General features: G+C 34.1%; 1 protein-coding gene across 5 annotated transcripts in view; it reads right to left on the bottom strand.

The window, feature by feature from the left end:
• CSMD3 (CUB and Sushi multiple domains 3) overlaps positions 1 to 21,622 on the bottom strand; it is a 593,532-nt gene that overhangs the window by 170,966 nt on the left and 400,944 nt on the right. For all 5 annotated transcript variants that reach the window (XM_064706591.1, XM_064706593.1, XM_064706594.1 and 2 more), the window contains 2 exons: positions 7,053 to 7,244; positions 94 to 232 (listed from right to left, as the gene is read on the bottom strand). In XM_064706591.1, coding sequence (XP_064562661.1) covers positions 94 to 232; positions 7,053 to 7,244 — 331 coding nt within the window. The remainder of the gene's footprint in view (positions 1 to 93; positions 233 to 7,052; positions 7,245 to 21,622) is intronic.

Below are 21,622 nucleotides of genomic sequence, written 5' to 3'. Positions count from 1 at the left end.
CCCTACAGAAATCTGAATAATAATAAAGTTATAATAATGAAGCCAATAATAAAGTTATAAACATGACTTTAAAATTTTTAAGTAGCAGCTTACCTGATAAATGCTAATGATATAACATAATCACTATTAACATTGATAGTCCAGTCACAATCTCTGCTGTGGGGATAAGGATGAGGGAAGTTGGGTGAAAGTATAAAACCTGATGAGCCAGTCAGGTTTCCTCCACAGGGAGCTGTGAATAAAAATAGACTGAACTTGAGGAAAGAAGGTAAGAGACAAAGAAGCAAGTAGCAGCAATCTGTTCACTGACATTTAGTGTCCTCCAAAAGTTAAACAAGTGAGGTATTTACAAAGCTTTAATGGAAACAAACAAAAAACATATTCACATTTTGCCTTAGACAAATACTAATACTACTATGTGAAACTCTTGCTTTTGAAATCTGTCCTTTTGCTTGCATAGCATCATTTCAAGGTTTTCCTGAATATACTGTGAACTTGAAAAATGCTCTGGCAACACACATAAAAAGACTTGACTGGATAAGTTTTCCTCTTTCTACTTCTTGTTAAAGACATTCTAAAAGAACCTTCTTAGGCTATGAAACATGATACTTACATTGATAATGCAATTATCTGCCTTTTCACCAGATAACAGTGATTAGTTCAGATCAAGATGGATATAATATAAATTAAATGTTAAAAAATATTCAAGTAATTACACTTTTCAAACTCTGAGATAAATAAAATAGCATTAAGTACAATCAGAGTAAAACAACGACATTTTTCTGTGATTTTGAGGTTTCCAAATGTTGTGGGATTTCAGTCCAACAAAATAAATAGTAAGAAAAGAAGGAACATTTAATGAAATTTTGTTCTTCACTATTCCTTATCTAAGACTTCATGTGGCACCAGAGAATAATTAGCTTTTGTAAAGATCTTCTTTGAAAGAACTTCTTATAATATTATTCAAAAGATCCCAGATAAGATTTATATTTTTGAGTTTTAATTCTGCTAAATGATCATCTTGGCCTAGGAAGGTAATGGATTACTGAGGTCTTTTGTAACAGAGATTCTGTGAGCTTGAAGGCTATTTAAATCTCTTATAAAATCATATAGATCATTGAGTGCAACCACAAACTTATCACTGCCAAGTCCATCACCAAACCATGTCCCTAAGAGCCACATCTACATGTGTTTTACATACCTCCAGGGTCGGGGGCTAAGCCACTTCCCTGGTCAGCCTGTACCAATGCTTGGTGACCCTACTGGTGATGAAGAAATCTGTCCTTACAGCCAATCTAAACCTCCCATTGTGCAAACTGAGGCCATTTCCTCTCATCCTGTCATTTGTTACTTGGGTAAAGAAATTAACACCCTCAATACAAATTCATTTCAGGTGCTTGTAGAAAGCAAGAATGTTTTCCCTGAGGCTCCTTTCCTCTAGGCTGTACAATGTCAGCTTCCTCAGGTGATCTTCATAATGCTGTTATCTGGACCCTTCACCAGCTTTGTTGCCCTTCTCTGGACTCTATTACGTCAATATCACAAGCACTGAGTACAGAAGGATGATTGCTGCCCTGATCATGCTGGCCATACCTTGCTGACACAAGCCAGGATACCACTGGATTTCTTGTGGGCCTCTGGACACACACTGGCTCGTGTTTGTCCACCTGTCAACCAATGCTCCCAGGTCCTTTTCCAATGGGCAACTTCCCAGCCATTGATCCCCCAAGCCTGGAGTGCTCTATGGTGTAGTGCAGGACTCATCACTTCACCTTATTGAACCTTGTAGCAGTGGTCTTGGCCCACTGATCCAGCCTCACCAAATCCTGCTGCAGAGCCTTCCTACCCTCCAGCAGATCAACACTCCAGCACAACTTAGTGATGCCAGAAAACTGAGAGTGTGCTCAGTCGCCTCATCCAGATCATCAATAACGAGATTAAATAGAACTGGCCCCAGTACTGAGACCTGAGGAATGCCACAGGTGACTGGCCACCAGCTGGATGTCACTCCATCCACCCTGACTCTCTGGGCCAAGCCATCCAGTTAGTAGCTACCCAGTTAAGAGTCCAGTGAACCTGTCCAATGAACAGTCAGTTTCTCCATGAGAATGATGCTGGAAATAGTGTCAAACACTTAACCAAATGCTGGATAGTTAACACTCCCTGAGCAGGTGTCTTTGTCATACAAGGAGATCAGGATGCTCATTCAGAAGCTACCTTTCATAAACCAGTGTTGTATGGGCCTGATCCTCTGGTTGTTCTGTATATGCTGTGTGATTGCACTCAAGAGAATTTGTACAGATAAAGATGATATGTAAAGGTATAATTAAACCTTCTGGGAAATATACAGAGTATTTCCTAATACCATGAGAAATATTGCTTCCAGCTCTGGAGCATTCAACACAAGAAATACATCGACCCTTTGGAGAGAGTCCAGAGGAGGGATGATCAGGGAGATGGAACACCTCTCCTACAAAAACAACCTGTGAGAGTAGGGATTGCTCTGCCTGGAGAAGACAAGGCTCCAGGACAATTTATGGTGCCTTTCAGTGCCTAAAGACGGCCTACAAGAGAGCTGGAGGGGTATTTTTCACAAGGTCCTTCAGTAGCAGGACAAGGGGGAAGTGTTTTAAACTTAAAAGTAGTTTTGGATCAGGTTTTAGGAGGAAATTCTTTACCGGAAGGGTGATGAGACGGAGCAAGTTGTCGATGGAATTTTTGGATGCCTATCCCTGGAACTCTTCAAGATAAGGCTGGATGGGGCTTTGAGTAATTTGATCTAAGAGAAAGTGTCCCTGACACAGCAGGAGAGTGGGAATTAGGCGGTTTAACCCAAACCACTCTGTGAATCTATGATTCTAATAATTAAATCACAGGTCATTTATGAATTCAAGTAAAGCAAGTAGAATACTTAGGTAGATTAACATATCCACAGTCACAGTACATATGAGTATATTCTTTCTACATATTACCTATATGTTTACATTAAATGGGAGTAATGAATAGTAAAATTAACTCAAAACAAAACAAAACACCAAAAATTTAGAATCTTTGTTTACATTTTTGTATTAAAATTGGTGATGAATCCTAAAATCATCATTTTGTGTAAAAACAGAAGTGGAAACAACAGACACTAGGATGGCTTTAAGAACACAATAATATCACAAATTAATAGTAGTGGCAAACGCATAAAATATATATTCCAGACCTAGCATAATTTTTTAAATTTTTTTTGACAACTGCTGAATACAATTTTTATCACAATAACATTTTTCCAGATATTTCAGTTGATAGGTAAATTTCCATTAGGTACAAGGGAACAGATGGGAGAAATTTCATTTAGTGTGAAACATTTACTTATTTTTACAATAAGGATAATAAGTGCAAATTTTCTATCCTCAAAAAATTAAAATTTGTATTGTTTCTAATTAAAAGCATATGTCATTGAATGTTCCTTTGTCACAATTTCAAAATGAGTAAAATTAAATTGTTATAAAAGAACACATATTCATTAATTGTAAAATAGTTCAGTTAAAAAACCTTTGACTTTCTGTAACCTTGTTGAAGTAAACGTTCCCGTAAAAAAGGAACTGTGAGGTTGTATGGAATGTAAAGGCTGCTCATGAGCTGGAACTAATGTTCTCCAGTATAATCCTGTACATTCTTTTTCGTGTACTTTAATGGTTTAGGTTGCACTCTCTGCATATCCTAGGAATGAAAATGTGAAGAATACCAAAGAGGATATTTAGGTTATTCACTGTAACCAGGCTTCACTGAATTGATCACTAAAGGGTATAAATCTGATGACATTTTTGAAGTATTCTGAATTGGCATATACTGATACAAGGAAGTTAAATGCTATGTCCTTGTTCCAGACTAAATTCTGCAAATGTTTGCATTCATGCTACTTTCCTGAGCTCTTGATTTAGTTTAGTGCCCCATTAGCTCATTGATAGAATATTTCCGTATGAGTAACTTCTTTCTTATATACCTGTTCTTTCTTTACACACATCAGCAGTTACCTCTGCTGCTTACAGTGTTTCCATTTAATTCTTCCTAAGGTCTGTTGATAATCAAAAAGAGAATAAATGGAAAGTATACTAAGCCAGACAGACAGACACAATATATTTTATTTCAAGTCATGCCATTAACAGCAGTAAAAGATAATAATAAAAACCATAATCTTCAACTTTGAAAAATATCTCCCAGATAAAATTTTCTTCCTATAGAATGGTTTCAGATTATTCTAATTGTCAGTTCATAAGATAATAAGTTGAGAATGTTAACATAATCTAGTGAAAAATGTTATTTGATTATGTTTCCCTTTCCAGTTTACTATCGTCTCTAAACTTAGTCACATACTTTTGTTTCTGTGCATTTTAATTAAATTCTTATGTGTTTCAGAATCCATAATTTTCTGAATTTAATGTGTAGAAAATTATTATTGCCATAACCTTATTTTTAGCTGAGGACAGACCAGCTCTGAAAACAAAGTTTAAAGAAAATCTTTTACAGTATTGGACATAAGATGTGAGACTGAACAAATATAACAGCTCATGTCAAAACACTATGAAAAATATATAATTTTTATGTGTTATGCAGTAAAAACTAGATGTAGATTATGTGAGCCTGTCTTTATAAAACCCTGCATAGACACAGTGGTAAGCAAGCACTGAGCCTTACTGTCTCTGTGGTGATCTCAGCATTCATTATTTCTATACAAGGAACTATAGGTTGGGGTGGTTTTTATTTACCATTTATTTTCTCTAGGAGGCAACAAAATCTTATTCCACAGCTTTCTGGCTTTTATTTATTTATTTAGTTACTTCTTAAGAAATGAAACAGAATGTATGGCTTCATTTACTTTTTCTTTCCTTTAAAAAAAAATCCCAACATATTAAATAAAGAATCATTGCATTATTTGATTTTGAAAGGAAAGTACCATTGGAATTAAGTGTTTACAAAAAACCTTTTTATAGATATAAATACGAAAAACAAGACCTTGCCTGAAACAAAACAGTAGGAACAAACAAAATCGAGCCACAAGGAAAAAAATATTGACCTATGAATTTCTGAGGAAAGCCTGAAACCTTGTGAGACAGTTGATAGTTCCCCTAAATGTATAGTTAAACTGAATCCTAAAATCTGTTTTTGCATACCAGAATTTTTAATGTAATCTCTGAGAAAAATAAGCAAATACAGTCACTTAAGATTCTGGTATATATGCAGGATTGGATCCAGAAAATCTTTGAAATGGAAAACATGGAGCTATTTTTTGCAGCACAGACACAAACCAAAGGACTGTCTTTTGGCAGAAACCTGCTCTCAAATTTATAGTTTCTCAGAATACCTGCAGTATAGAAGAATTTTTAATTACTATCTTTCATTCAAATACATGAATCATTATTTAACTCTTTGTTATTGTCCCATTGCTAGTACCTTAGAAAGGAAGATGTTCTTAAAATTTTGTGAGGCAAGACTAAGGGAATTAAAAAAAACAAGGCACTCCCACAGGTAAGAACAATTAAAACCAACATTTCCCTCATTTTGAGCATTAATAATTAACAGGTTTGAAAAGACACTTTGGTGTGTAAAGAACCAGTAAAATAGATCTAGAACATGGTACAACTATACACGTTCAGAATTATCCCTGCCTCTTATTCTTTCATCAAAATTATGTTTGTTTTTTTTTTTTAACTTTGATAAATGATGATGATGTTGAAGTTATGTGTGGGGTAAGTATTGCACAGTTTGGATTTACAGGGATGGAAGCAACATTAATGAATATAGTACAAGTTATGAGAAAAAAAAAATCAATGAACTTCAGGGAGTACTGAGCTACAACACAGTTTTGAAATCACTTAGCTCCAAGACAAGGTTTGCACACTCTAGTCTATTAGCAGTTCATATTCTCCAAGAATGTATCATTATAGGAAATCAATGGAGAATAACTTCATGCTTGACATTTGGACAAATAAATCATCATAATAAGCATTTTTGCTACTCTGTGTACAGTAGGTGTTTTGCATGAAGTGTGGAACTTACCAGTATTAATTAAATGGATGCTTGCAGCTAAAATCAAGTGTATGCATATTTAATATGTGCTACAGACAGAATGTCAGTTGAGCACCTACATCTACATTTAATCTATTTTGTAATATCATCAACTCACTATTGATAGTGATTAAAACTGTTTATAATAGGGTAATTATTTTTCCGTTGAGATATATTTTTAAAAACAGCAATATCAAATAAGGCCAACATGAGAGAAAAATATTTTAACTTTAGGGCCCAGAGGCCTAGAATTCCTTTTACTTGTTCACTTAGATATTTATGGATGTTCAGTCACCATTACTATAAAATGCATATTTTCACATCTAAGAATTATGAGAGATGAGCAATAAAATGTTTCTTTACTGCAGTCTTCCAGAAAATAGTCTAGACAGTTTTTGTCTTCAAGCCCATAAACTCACACGACTCAGAAAGGCATAGTAAGGAGAGTAAGAACAGAGAAAATAATACTTTAACACGTTAAGTAGAATAGCCAAAACACCAAGTCAGTACTGTAGTGTTTGCAAACACCTGTCTGCAGATATGCATGAACAAGGTAGACAGTGTGCATACAGAGGATATGCAAATAGAATGCAGATTTTATTTGTAACAGCTAAGGTCAAGATAAGTTTATTAAATGAAGGAGAGTGTTTGAAAGCTTTGCAGAGCTCCTTGCAGTTGTAATCTCTGGCAAATTCCTCCCCGCAATGTTTGTCCAAGAACACACTACCAAGCATAATAGTCACTGACACTGACTGGTTTTCTCTGTCCCAGATCATCAAATTATAAATGAGATGGCCCTGAGAGGGAGTGCATGAGAACTATTATACTAACAACTGCAGAGGAAAGGTTTTGGTTATGACTATCAGAGGTTGATGTAAAATTATTTTTAAGATGTGCAGTACGTGCATTTTCTTTAAACAAGTTCCTAGAACAGTGTAATTAATTACTTAACGATTTCTATTTTTAAGAAAACATTATTTAATTTTTTTTCAGCATACCTATACAGACTGGTGGGTTTGGCTGCCAGAAGTACCGGTTTTCTACCTGAATGCAGGTTATTCTCTCATCTCCTTGAAGTTCATAGCCAGGGTCACACTGAAAAATGACAGTGTCTCCAGGTTCTCTTCCATCACCATTTCTAGTTCCATTCATGGGGACACCAGGATCACGACAGGCAGTCGCTACAGAACCTAGCAACACAGTGAAAAAATATAAATATATTTTTGAAAAAAAAAAATCCATTTTGCATCATTTTTCTAATCAGGAAGCTCTGCAAATTCAAAATTTCCTTAATCACTTAAAATTGCTGAGAAATCATCAAAAAATCTGCTGCTTTTATACTATTAATTTTTTCTATCTCCTTTAGTTATTAAAAGTGCCTAATTTTTCTTTTAGTTATTTTTTAATTCTGTGAAGCACTGCAGCATGCAGAAAGGAAAGGAGGAGATTTCCTATTACCCTGGACATTTAGTACTTTTAACTTAGAGCAATTTTTAATATGAATAAAATTAAAAGCAGATTAAGGACTTCAGGTTTTCCAATTAAGGTATGCTTGCATACATCTTCAATTCTCCATAATTCTATAGTTCATAAATGTATCTATGATGTAACATTCAGCTGTGACCTTGGAAGAGAATTTTATTGATCACTCATATCTATACCCTTGCATATGACCTATCTACAACACAAGACTTTTGTAGTAATAATAAAGAAATCATTACAAAAAATACACATGGATTTACTCTGAGACAATATACAGCTATATATTATACATCAGTATGGATTATTATTAAGATGAAGTACAATCACAACGATTACAAAAAAGTATAAAAAATTTAAAGAAATTTTCTTCTTCATCAACGTAATAAACTGTGCACTAAAACTAAAACGTAAGCTTTAGCAAAAAGTAAGTACATCAATATTTATTCAAGTAAATATTATTTCCTACTAACATTATGGAACAGAAACATGTTATATGTATTACAAATAAATACCAAATGTCAGACTTGCCTGTGGAACTAGTCCCACTGAGCTCAGCAATCTGTGTAACATAAACACAAAGTGGCAGTACTGAGATTTAATTCAGATGCCCTCTTTCTGGGAAGGTAATACCAGCAGACAGCAATCTATTCATCCAAAATGTGTCTGGGTTTTGTATTTACAATGTTCTTGAAGAGCAAATTTTGGTCTTAACTGTATTTATCTTAAAAAACAAAACAAAACAAAACAAAACTCTCCAAGGACATTCCTTTCTGAGACATACTTAATAAAAATATAATTGGTGCAATACAGTTATAGCTGTATAAAAATTGGGATTTTTATGGGGTTTTTTTTAAACCTAGGAAGTACTGACTATAGGGAAAAAGTCCCCACAAATAAATTCTCTCAAAAAATCAAGCATGAACAGAAGGGGAAAATTTTCCTTCTTAGTCCTCAAATATTAAATATATATTTCTTTTAAATGTTTCATAATAAATTAAAGACAGTTTTATTTTTTAATATTGTCATGCAATTTTTTAAAAATTCTGCTTTAGACACTATCAAGACTACTTTTTTATATCTTTAAATATGTTCCTGGGTTTAAACTTAGAAAAAATACTACTAAGATATGAGATTAATAAATTTACTGTGTTCTGCCCACTTTAATATCATCTGTCTTGAATTTTGCCATAAAAAAGAAAAACAGTTCTCTGCTTTATCTAAAACATGCAATTCCAGAAGAATGGGGGCTGACTCTCACTCAGAATTTGCAATCAGTCTTGAAGGACCAAAGAGACAATGTTGGCATGAAACTTGTTATTGTCTGTTCATCATATTGCTCTTACTGGATTGCATCATTCTGAAAAAAAATTGGATATGGCTGAAAAAGACATGAAGTGGCCACATAGGAATTTCTGATACAATCTCTTTTGGCTATTTTAATCACTTACTAATATTCATGCAAATTACTTTTATAAGATGATATCTGTGCTCCAGACTTATCACCTTACCCTTATTTGCCTTGTATAGCAGTAATCTGGCATGCTTGCACGCTTGCTCAACACACCTCCTGGTCTTTTGGCTTTGCAGCCAAATTCATGAAGCATGGATTGGATAAGTGGAGTATGAAATGGATGGAAAACAGGTTGGTGTGCCAGGTTTAAAGAGAGTCCATGATCCAAAACCTAGGCAGGAGCTGTTTAGCAGCAGTGTCCCTCGGGGGTGGTTGTTGACTTCAATATTCATTAAAGATGGGGACAATGAGACAAAGTCAGCTTTTGGCAAGTGTGCAGACACTGGCTGATCAGTAGATATGCTCTAGTGCAGGGATGCTATTTAGGGAGGTCTCAGTAGGCTGGAGAAAAAGGCTGAGACAAACTTCAGGAGGTTCTAAAAAGGAAATTCATCTGGGAAAAATGAATCCCAAGGAAGAATTCACCAGAGAGCAGCTTTATGGAAAAAGAATAGAGAAGACAAAAGCCCTTCTAGGAAGCATGTGTGCAGCAAAAGCACAAAGATAGCAATCAGAAGATGCAACAAGCAAAACTCCAGATGTATAAAGGAAAACACTGTTTGCCTGTTTTGTGACCAGGGAATTGGACTAGAGGTCTTCAGAGGTACTTTCCAACTTTAACTATTCCATGAATATTTTTAAACTTTTCTAATTCACACTAAATACACACAGATCTAATTTAAAAACAAAACCATTGCTTTAAGACTGTTTTTTGCATTAGAACACTAGAATGCAAAAGAGAGCTTAAGAGAGCTTCTCTGCTCCCACTATGTCATCATCTGGGTTTTAGAATTTTAAGTAGATGTTTTCTAGAAGTCAAATTCTCATTTTTTTCTGAGTTTGTTCAGCACTTTGAAAGGCTCTATTAAAAGTATGAAATCTAACTGAAGGGTTTATGAATTGGTTTGACAGACCAGGTAAACTTCTCTACAGGCTGATAAAAAATTTACTCTGAATGAACAGGATGTAAGAAAGGGAAAGAATGCAGTATGCCATTAAAAGTACTGAATATACTTTGATTTATCATAAATAAATAATCATTTATTAGGCTAGATTTGCCTAAAATCTGTGGGAAATTTTTCTTCTCTCTTCTCTTTAAAATGCTAAGACAAAAAATCTTCATAATACAGCTACTACATGATATGTGATTTATTTATTCATGTAGTTGTATGGCATTATCCTAGATATCATCATCAGGATAATAAAACAGTGATGAGTTCTTAGTGAAAGCACACTGTAGAGCTATAAAGCTACTAACTTGGAGCACTTAGTACAATTTTTCACACAAACTTTGGAGATGTGATAGGGTAAAAACAGGAAATAGCCTTAGGTATTCATATTGGAATATTCAAATATATACAAGGTTTTGAAACACATTTTTCTCTAAATGTTTAATTTGTATCTATAATAATCTACTTATTTCTTATTTTAAAACAAGAACTTTGTGTCTTTCACCTCCATTTCAACCTATACACCTACCTCCATGGAGCATTTCAACAACTGGAACTGAGAGACTTAGATACCAAATTTCAGCTGTTATTTTACTTTGATGGTAATTTTAAATTGTGGTAAAGGTTTATGTATATAAATTATGGTAGAATGTTTTATATATACATATGAAATTCAACCATAATTTATGGTATGTATATATCTCCATCCATCCATCCATATACATATATATGTATATATATGTATATATATATATATAAAAATACACATGTTGGTTTGTTTATTTGTTTATTTGATTTTCTTGAATGTCACCATACTTTGTGGTGGAAATAAGTCAGCATTACAGAATTCCTAAAAACGACTATTTCCTTACATTTTTTTTTTCTCTCTAATTAATTTCAAGGAGCATAAACCAGGAGAAGGTATCCAGAGTTCCACAACTACAGGGAGATTGGAACATAAAAAAGGAAATAAATTGGAACATAAAAAAAAAAAGAAAAAAATATTCCTTCATGGTATTTCCGAACACAACATATCTTGCTTTGTAAGCACATGTCTAAATCAACTTGCTTAATTAGGAGTGGGATTAATTTAATTTAATCTTGGCCATGGAAAAGTTAGGTGTCTTATTAAGAAGCTTGTTCCCCAGATTCCCTCTACAATCAGTATCACAAGCAAGAAAATTTTACTTAAGATTGACACTTAATGTTCTCATCCACTGGAACAGAAGGGAATACATTATTTTTTTTAAATTTAGACAGAAATGATGTATTAATAATCTATATTAAATGTGTAGTCTCTATTTTAATATTAAATCTGTTGGTAAATTCCATTTTTACTTGCTTATTGTCATATATTTACCTCAAAGAGGAGGTGGATTTTTTTTTTAATAAATAAATTTGTCAGAATAAGAATCTTCAAACACATAAATATCTTTTTTTTTTGAGGAAAAAATTTAAAAATAGTTATGCAAGAAGGAGACTGGAGAAAGAATATCTCGATACAGTTTGCAATTATAGAAGTAATGCATTTCTGGAGAGTTAACATATATTCCCCATGTATTGAAACTGAATTTCTTAATCACAGCTTTCTGTCATGTCTGCTGTAGCCATAAGGGTTTTTTCATGTGCCTGACTCTAGCTCATCATTACTACTGTTAAAAGTTGTGTATGTTTACAGGTTTTTTATTTCAGAGAGGCTATCTGTGTGTTCTGCCATCCATTCTCAACTCTTTTTGCTTCTTTAATATGTTTATTTTTTAATATTTCTTTTCATTACCTATCTTAAGCCTATTTTTTTTTCTCTCTTTAATGTGTCAATACTGTTTATGAACTGTATATTCCAATAAAAGAAGTGGAATTTTTTTCCTGTTATATATTCAGGCACCTCAATCACTGAAGTGATCACATCATTCCCCATGAAAATTTGTGGAGTAAGCAAAAATTCTTGGAATAATGCCTTTATATATGCCTGATTACCTGCAATGCAATCTTGAGAGCTTTCTGCAAAATAAAGATTGGGCTATCACAGTTCCCCATGAATTCATGTAGAAGCACTAAATTCTTTGTGATGTATTAGAGTTGATAAAGTAAGAAAAGAATACCTCATGATTTATTCTATTACAATAATTGGAAACTCAGAGTAGGAAATATTGTCTTAAATAACTAGCAAGCTGTGATTTGTGAATGTAATCCATTAAATTCCTATAAAAACATTTTTTATGGGAAATGGACAAACCTCAGATGTGTCTATTACCTAATATATGCAGCATAACAGGTGCAAGAGTGACTCTGTGTGTAGCACAACCTGTGAGTGACCATCTGAGAGCCTTTTTTCTCTAATGAAGAGAGAAAACTGCAGAAACCTATTTTATTTTTTATCTTGGCACTGCTAGTTCAGAGTAATCACATGCAATCAGTCAAACAATTTGAACTAGATAAAGAATTAAGAGACAATTCTTGATCACAAATTCCAGGATGGGGGTGAACACAGTTCATGCTCAAACTGTTCAGTGAGTGAGAGATTGGTGAACATATGAGATACACAGAGCTTGTGTGTCTCTCTACATGGTCAGAGTGACAGAAAGTGTTTCAACACAATTATTACACACTTCTGAGCTGAGTATGTTTGTAAAACAAAACTCCAGATTGTGTTTTGGTTTGCAGTGGGGCATGGTTTTGGAGCAGATGAGTTGTTTTCATTTGGATGAAGCTAAATTTGAAGATACACTACTGAACTACGCTAGAACGACTCTGAACTAAGAATATCTCTAAACAGTGTTGCCAGCAGCGGTTCATTACCAGCTGTTTCAATCCATGTATCAGCTCCTCTCAGTTCTTCTGTGTGATGTGCTAACACAGAAATAACTGAAGGACCCACAAGTGAGACTTAATATCTCAGATAGCCATATAACCATATTTTCTAATTTAGACTTTGAATATGAGATCACCAATCCTCCAGAAAACAAATGCCATTGTACAGGCAGAAGTATTTACTCTGGAAAGTTGTTTATCTTACACAGTTCCTGCTAGGTGACTTGAATAAAGTGGGGCAGAATCTTGTTTAGAATCTTGGCAATCAAGCCATGCAAAAAATTAATTTCCCTTCCACCCAAAACTTGTTTGAATTTTTCCAAAGAGAATTCATATAAACAGATTCATATGTTTTGAGCAGTAGAGTTGAGGGAGATGGTCCTAAATCATCTCTTTATGAGCTGTACAATACTGTGCAAATGCTCCTACAGAGCCACAGAAACCATTAAACAGCATTCAATCATACCCAGAAAAGATGTAAACACAGATCTTTCTACAAGTGTCCTTTATGTGGGGTGTAAAATGTTTTGGTATATCTTTTCAATAATAAGGAAAAAATATGTTTAATCCGTAAATCAGATAATTAAATATTCTAAATTGATTATTTCTGCTTCAAAAGCCATAAGTTACTACCAGGTTCAAAAAGTTTCTGATAGTTCATAAGTCCAGGCAATTTAGCAGGTGACTGAAATGTTCTAAAAGGACAGCTCTAATTTCGTGGAGGAAAGATACCTTGAAACATAGCATTAAAAGTTTGACAAGGTTATAAGAGACTCCACTCATGCTGGAAACAATAAAATAAATGTCTTGAGATATCTTGGTGTTAACAGTGATTTCTAAATTTGATGTCCTAATGCATACCAAGTCAAATATAATTAAAGAGTCTGAATCACAAAGCTGAAGAAATAAGGAAAAAAAATTTTTTTTCTTCCTTTATTTTTTTCTTTCCCCAGAGCCCACAGTCATGTCAGCAGCTTCAAGCCTTCCAAATTTCAGGGCCCTCATAACACAAATCATGTTTAAAATATTATTATAAACTTATTTAAACCAACATATTCTTCCAAACTCCTATCACTTTAAATAAAGGTTTTCTAGTATTGCTGGTCTTTCAAACATGCATAAGCCTGCACCAAACCTGAAAGCACCTCCAAAATACAAGCGGTCTCAGGACCCACATAATACCTTTGCTCATATGGACACTGCAGTCTCCCTGAATCTCTAATGCTGTTTGAGAACCAGGTAAGCCTGGTATTTGCTATTTTAAATCCAACCTTCTATATAAATTTTCCTGAAAAAGAAAGAACAAATTACCTACATCATTTTCATGGTCTTCTACCAACAGAAGCATTGCTGATAGCATTTCTTTAGTCTATTTTTAACTCTCCTTTCTGCTGTAGATCTAACAGATATTTAGAAGCATGGTCATTGTAATTCTTAAGTAAATTCTAACCACAGACTCCATTTGTTGATTTTGCATGACTTCATGGATTCTATCTAAGTTTGTCAGTTATTTTTTGAAGATTAAGATGGGAAAATATTAGGAATAAATCAAAGAATCAGAATTTCGTTTTGGACATCCCTTCAATGAAGAAGATTAACAACTTGCATAACCAGGTGTTCTAGGTTGTATAGGCAGGTCTCTGTGCTAAGGAAACTTCCCCATCCAACCATCCTGGACCAACTCTGGCAGTCACACTTGCACAACCAAAGCTTGGGCTAAGGCTCCTTCATGGCCACACACCCCACACCCACAGTCAGAACAAGATTCCTCACCAGCTTGACCCCATCTCAGACATCAACTGAACTTGTTTTAAAACTCTTTTTTACACTGTAACCTGGTATAGCCTCTCTTTTGGGGGTGTGGGTGGGGATGGTAAATGGGGGAGGAGGGCAACAGTGGACATGAAGATTTTTCTTAAGGGTCTTTATCTGATTTTACTATCAGATAGGATTAGAGATGGGTTATCAGAAAGGATAGGTTATGGATCGTACTACTAGATACATCGTAGTTCTTAGGGAGATAAATGACATTGGTTTAATGAGATAATTTTACTTTTTCTTATTTTTTTTGTTTTTTCAATTTATACTAATGCTAAAACCATCCAAAGCACTACACTTCTCTTAGTGTGTCTTATTGGAAACCTTAAGAGTTATTTTATCTCCAGTTCATAAGTAATAATCTTTTTTTTCCAATAATATGAACTCTCCAGCTTGGAACAGGTATTATTTCTTAAGTATTTGCTCAGAGTTTTGGCAATGAGTATGAAACTCAGGCCCAAATAAATAAATTGACATATGGCTTCAGATAATTTCTGAAACTCAATAAAAAATGGATACTGTGACAATATCTAATCAGGCTGGCAATGCATTCCAGCTGGAAAGGATTTTGAAAAACCTAATTTCATTTAGATTGCATGTTTAGGGCTTGGGGTTTTCTGGAATGTTTTGGTTCTTTAAAGATTTTTATATTATATCAGACTGCATATTCCTTTATGTATACATGTGAATACAGTGAGATAGAAATAGCTTCTCAAAAAGAAGAAATTACGAGAACCTTGGACTACGTGAAAGGGCTGCTCATGCACTGAAAATTCTTACTAATGGTAATTCTGTTCTTAATGACCGAATTAAACAAAATATTATTCAGATGGTTTGAGGTAAAATGTGTGTGTTTCATTTGGTGGTCTGCAGAATAGTGTACAACCTGCTTTGTTGCAACTGTTAAGGATGGTTGTACAACAGAGAACAGCACTTCTGGTTTGCCTTGATCCTTTAACTTTTAACATAGGAACAATGTCCCCCTCTCTTCAGAAGATTTCAGTTAAATTTTTTATTTTGCCTTTTAGTTTCATAGATTGTATATTTGCATTATAGATTTATAGTTTCAAAACACCGAGAATATTTTGATAGTTCCTAAAGATAAGGTAAAATCTTTAATCTGTCTGAATTTTTTACTTTTGTCAAATTTTTCCAATAATTTTTTTATTTGTTTGGTTGAGCTGGGTTGGGAGGGGTGGGGAGGGTGTACTATAATTGATAAGTTTGACATTGATGCAGAATTTGCTTCATCATTTGGTAATATTCTGTCCATACACTTGAATGTAATTACCCTGTTCTTTGCAAAGGCAATAATTTCTTTGTTGAAAGAAGTATTATACTATAGTCACTTGAAAAATTTAAAGAACACTGTCAAAGAATAGCTTCTGTTTTCTTTAGTATTGTACATATTACATTTTATCAAAACAACAATGGAATATTAATAAGAATAAAGATTCTATGTTTATATATTTAGCAAGATTTTTAAATTAATCTCTGCAAATGAATTTTATCTCAGACTGCAACTCAGAGTATGTCCAGCCTGTAATTGAAGATACCAGCCCACTATGTGGAAAAATAATTTTTTCCACATTCATACACATAGGACCAAAAGACAAGCAAGATCAGTCAAGAGTCTTTTCTCTTTCTGTCAATTATGAGATCAGGCAGATTACTGGAATGCTGTTAAGAAAAAATATAATTTCCCTGACAAAAAAATAGCAGCAAAAATCTCTCTTTTATATTACCATTTTTCAAAATGGGTATCCCTGGGCAGAAACGAGGAAAGAGGGAAAGAAGGAACAGACAATAAGCTGACAAACTTGAAGTCAACTCCATTGTAGCGGGGTGTTTGTGCTACACTGATGGCTGGGCTTTGTGATCTTAGAAGTCTTTTCCAACATTAATGATTTATTTTTATATATATGTATATATATATATACATTTCTGTGATGTTCAGTTCATTACAAGCTTGGAATAAAACCTCCAAAACACTTTCCTTTCCTTTGATATGTATTGTATACAATAGAATATGCACTTCTCTTACACTCATTGACTTAAAAAGGAGAGATGTTCAAATGAGAAGAGACTAAGACCTTGGAGAAACAGAAGATAAGTCTCAAAATAGTTGTCCCTCCTGTACATTTGTGAACTCTACTGCAATCTGAATGTAAAAAAAAGGTAAGAGTCCTGAAGATGTACCTGTACTTGCAGGAAAGATTCCATCACATGCATGCATGTGCATGTATCTATAAAGGATGGCACATGAATGATAAACAAAGGAAACTAATGATACTGAAAATGATGAACTTATCTCCAAAGTAACATTAACTAGAATGAATGAAAAACAAAATTGCTTAGTGACAACTGAGAACAGAATAACTATGGCATCCAATTTATCTCCCATTGGAAAATGGCTTCCCCAGTCATGTTGTTGAATGTCAATTCCACAGTTTTCTTCTGTCTTTTGTATCAAATACTTAGCAAGATACCACTTTGGAGAATTCTGCAAAAACATCTCAATATACTGTTCTCCTAGGTACAGAATTTATTGCAAGAAAATGAACTCCATGTACATTTAATGATGTGCAACCTGTCACCTGTGCGCAGTTTCCTACAAATAAATCACATAAGCCTCAAATGATGGATTTGTCAGTCCGACAGTATTTTGCTTGATGTTCTATATAAGATTGCAATTGTGGACTGATGAGTAATCAATCTAGCATATGAATGCAGAGACTAATTGTCATGGTGAATTTTTCACAAGACAAGGGGTCTGGGTTAAGTTTCTTTGTATGCAGAAGACAAAACAGGATAAGTCTTGGTTCCTTGCAGTTTTGTCCACTTATTGGTAGCAAAGGAAGGAAAGCTTAATTGAGATTATACTCCTTATCCAATCAATGGAGTCATATAATTTTGGCCCCAAAGAGGCAAACTATATTATAAGCACTGGCTATTTGATCACCAGTCTTCCTCATATCCTCATTCTATGATTTGAGACTTTGAATAAAATCATAGACTTGTGTATGTGGATATAGACCAAATTGTAATGCTTTTCTGTTGGTGTCACACTTAATATTAGGAAATTACCTGGCACACAAAATAGCACAACCTGTATATTTATGACAAATTTTTAGTGACTAATACGAAACAGAAAATACAATACATGGTATTGATTAAATCTTCAAAGTGTCTCAGTTGAAATAATTTCAAGGATTTCTATTATTACATAAATATTTTGCTGTCTGGTGCTCTATTTTGATCAATAGTTGACTTAGATTTCAATGAAAGAGATTGGATTAACCAAAGGAAAAAATATATGGAAGTTAGAGAACCTTTTCTGAAACAGAAAATTAATTTTATTTATAATAATAAGAACCAAACTAGTATAGTTTTGCACTTCCAAATTTACATTGCTGTATACACAATTACAATATTTGTAATGGACTTCTTCTGCAATAAAAATAACCCATTGGAACTGAAAATTTTATCCAGAAACTTAAAGCAGAGTGTTCAATTTTATTATTCTTTTAGAGAGAAAATAGCATCAGATTTTTCAGATTTAATGAATAGCTTTTCCACATATGAAATTAAAATATGAAATTAAAATATTAGCCTGAGACACACAACATTTGAAATTTTGAACTCTGTCAGTTTGATTTCTCTGAAATGCCACGTCACGAGTCAGACAAAGTCCACTTTACATATGTAAATTTAGTACAGGTGAGTAGACTTTCTATTCATATAAGTCAAAAGAGTTTGGACAATCTATACTGCATGAGGTTTAAAAATCAAGAATTTCAATCTCAAATATAAGTAAAAGAAGTTACTTTTATGGTGACATGGTGGAGAGGAGGATTTGTTTATTTATAATGCTAAAAATACTTATAATGTAATTATAAGTCACCAATTTCTTTTGATATTTCCTTTCAGCTTTCACTTATTAATACTATAACTCCAGGTCTCTCTAGCTACAAGTCATTACCAAGGCATTTTAAGGTAAGCATTGACTCATAATATTTGCCTGCATAAAATGCACATACCATCTATGCTACTGAAGTGAGAGATGACAGCTACTAAGTCATTGCCATTTACAAACTTGTGACAGGAATGAAACTTTTGTCATTGAAAGACATAAATGGTCACTCCTTTTACTAATATCTACTTCTTGAAAGAAAGGTAACAGCCAATAGAAGGATACAAATCTATTAAATGGTTTCTTTCTTTTTAAGCCTCTTGATGCTAAAAACAAAGCAAACCCACTCCCAAAATCAAACAAAAAAAATCCCCAAACTAAACAAGAAAACACACACCAATACCACCTCCTACAAACCTAAAACAAAGCTATTTAACTAAATTTAAAAGTGTGGACATCCACAAATATTTCCGATACGAAAGTAGTGCTCCTGAAATCTAGAAATCCAAAGGATTCTGCTCGAAGTTGAAAGATATCAGCAAACCAGAGTGTGAAAATATTTTAGATTAAAATTTCTTTCTGCTATGGAGTAGACACAAGGAAAAATAAACCCTATGTTAGTGACTTTGGAAAAATGAAAAAGTTATATCAGGAAGTGATCTCTATACAAGCAGCGGTAGGAAACAGCATTCTGAGAAGGAAACCTGTAAAATTCCCCATATGCATTTGCAAATCACCTTCAGGGTAAACGTATCAGAAGTAGAGATCTTTGTTACTGGAAAACTGAAGAAAAGAAAAAAAAATAAAAATACAGGAAGGTGTCCATCATCAAAAGAATCTTCCTAAATATGAATGTGGCTAATAGGTCTGTCTTTGAAGAAAAGAAATCTCACCAAAAAAAAACCCAACAAGACAACAATGAAAACAACCAAAAACAATAAAAGAAAAAGATTGAACACAAAACATTCAGAAGACATTGTGGTTATAAATCATAAATATAGAAAGTTAACTTGCAATCATTTAATCATCACAGTAATCAATGTAAGCAATACGATGCATTATAATTCTAGACTGGAAATTAATACTGTCAGACTTAGCCATGCAAGCAGGTCTCTGCCTCAAGGGTTCTAGGCTTTTTCTATAGTATACAGAGGCAAGTAACTCCAAAGGGCTATTCATCCAGTCTTAAATTAAGAAGGAGCAGCTAGCTGCAGTTTTACAGTAAATCCAAGCATTTTAAGGCATATCCTGTTATATAAGAGGTACTGCTACAGCATCTATTTACAAAACCTTCCCAAAACTCAAAAAATATTTACAGTTTAGCTCTGCCTTAAAATGCTCAAAAAATGCTCTATCCTGTGTGCTGCCTAATTAGTCAGAAATGTGACTGCACTCTGAGATCTGAGCAGAATGTATTCTGTAATGCTGAGTGATTCAGTAGTGCCGCTATCAGTGGTGAAATAATGGCCTACTAAAGAAGAATACAGATCCTTTCTTTCTGCATGAAAGCTAAATGGCACCTGAAATGTTAAAGTTAGCAGAGAGAAAACTTTCCTGTAATACCAGAATCAAAGGTCATTGAAATCTATGGAAAGGATCTGGTTAATTTCATTGGGATCTGATCTAATATTACACACTTCAGACATATTAAAGTGATTAAAATATTATTTTAAACATGCACACAATTTTTATCAGCAAATGTTTTACATTTCAGTGTTCTTACTCTACTCTCAGTTCTCTGTCTTTTTTCACAGCGACTACTTTCCTCTTGGTGACATGAAGTGATATCAACTGATGAAAATGTTTCACTGTGCCTAATATTTTGCTCTGACCCTGAGAAATACAGCTCATGTCTCTGGCAAAGACATGATTGCTCCCTTCACTTTCTCCTTCACTGGTCTTGCAGGTTTAATTTTCTATTTCGTACAGAATTTACTGTTTAAAAAAAAAATACTGCTGATTTAATTTGTGTTCTTCCAGTATGTACTGGGCTCCCCATGCTCTGTCTCTGTCAACTGAGAGAAAATATACTGTAACAGGTATTTCCTGTTTGCATATTGCTTCTGGCCTATTGCCAACTTTTCACACTTCTTTAAGGTTAGACCTCTGGCATCTGTCCTATAGCTACATAGGCATTCACATGCCATTTAGACGTTCCAAAATCGTCATATTTTTGTCCTCCTGTTTCTTATTTTCTTTTTACACATATATACAAAGTTTTTGAAATATTCTGCTTTAATATACATTTTTTGCTACTTTGACTTTCAGGATTTGTGGGCTCTGCTTTCTATCATGTTACTTTATTGAAGTCTCAAAGAAGACTGCAGAAACTGAAAAGTTGTAACGTTTAATTAAGAGATACTGTAATTTGAAGAGGTCCCATGCAAAAATGAAAGACATAAAGACACACAAAAGAAATATTAGACCAAAATTCTGCTATGCCTAGTGATGACGTGAAGTCATTAATTTCTTTGTTTACATTAGATGTCTGAAAGAAGGTTTATACTTTCACTAACCCTGGATAACTGGGGGAAAGTAGAGAAGAACAATCAGGTTGAGTTCCCTTATTTCATGTGAAATTCACCATTTTCATTTCTTCCTCTGAGAGTAATGCACTATTTTGTTAAATTAGAAATTTATACTTGTCAACCATAAAAAAAAAAAACTCTAGTATTCCTTAGTTCAGCATAAAAGAAATAATTTCTTACCCCTCTACTCTGACCTTGTGAGAGCCCAGCTGGAGTATTGCATCCAGCTTTGTGGTCCCCAGCACAGAAAGGGCATGAGCCTTTTGGAGTGAGTCCACCAAGATGATTAGAGAGATAAGATACCTCCCCTGTGAGGAAAGGCTGAGAGAACTGGGATTGCTCTGTTTGGAAAAGAGAAGGCTACAAGGAGCCCTAGTTGTGGACTTCCAGTACATGAAGGAAGCCTACATGAAACACAGAGAGAGACTTTTGACCAGGGCATGGAGCGGCAGGACAAGGGTCAAACTGAAACAGAGCAGGTTTACATTACATATTAGGAAGAAATTATTTACTATGAGCATGGTGAGGCACTGGAACAGGCTGCCCAGAGAAGCTG

This window comes from Zonotrichia leucophrys, chromosome 2 (assembly GCF_028769735.1).
Source record: "Zonotrichia leucophrys gambelii isolate GWCS_2022_RI chromosome 2, RI_Zleu_2.0, whole genome shotgun sequence".
Classification (NCBI taxonomy): domain Eukaryota; kingdom Metazoa; phylum Chordata; class Aves; order Passeriformes; family Passerellidae; genus Zonotrichia; species Zonotrichia leucophrys.
The sequence above is the reverse complement of the archived record's forward strand: the minus strand, read 5'-3'. Positions and strand labels throughout refer to the sequence as shown.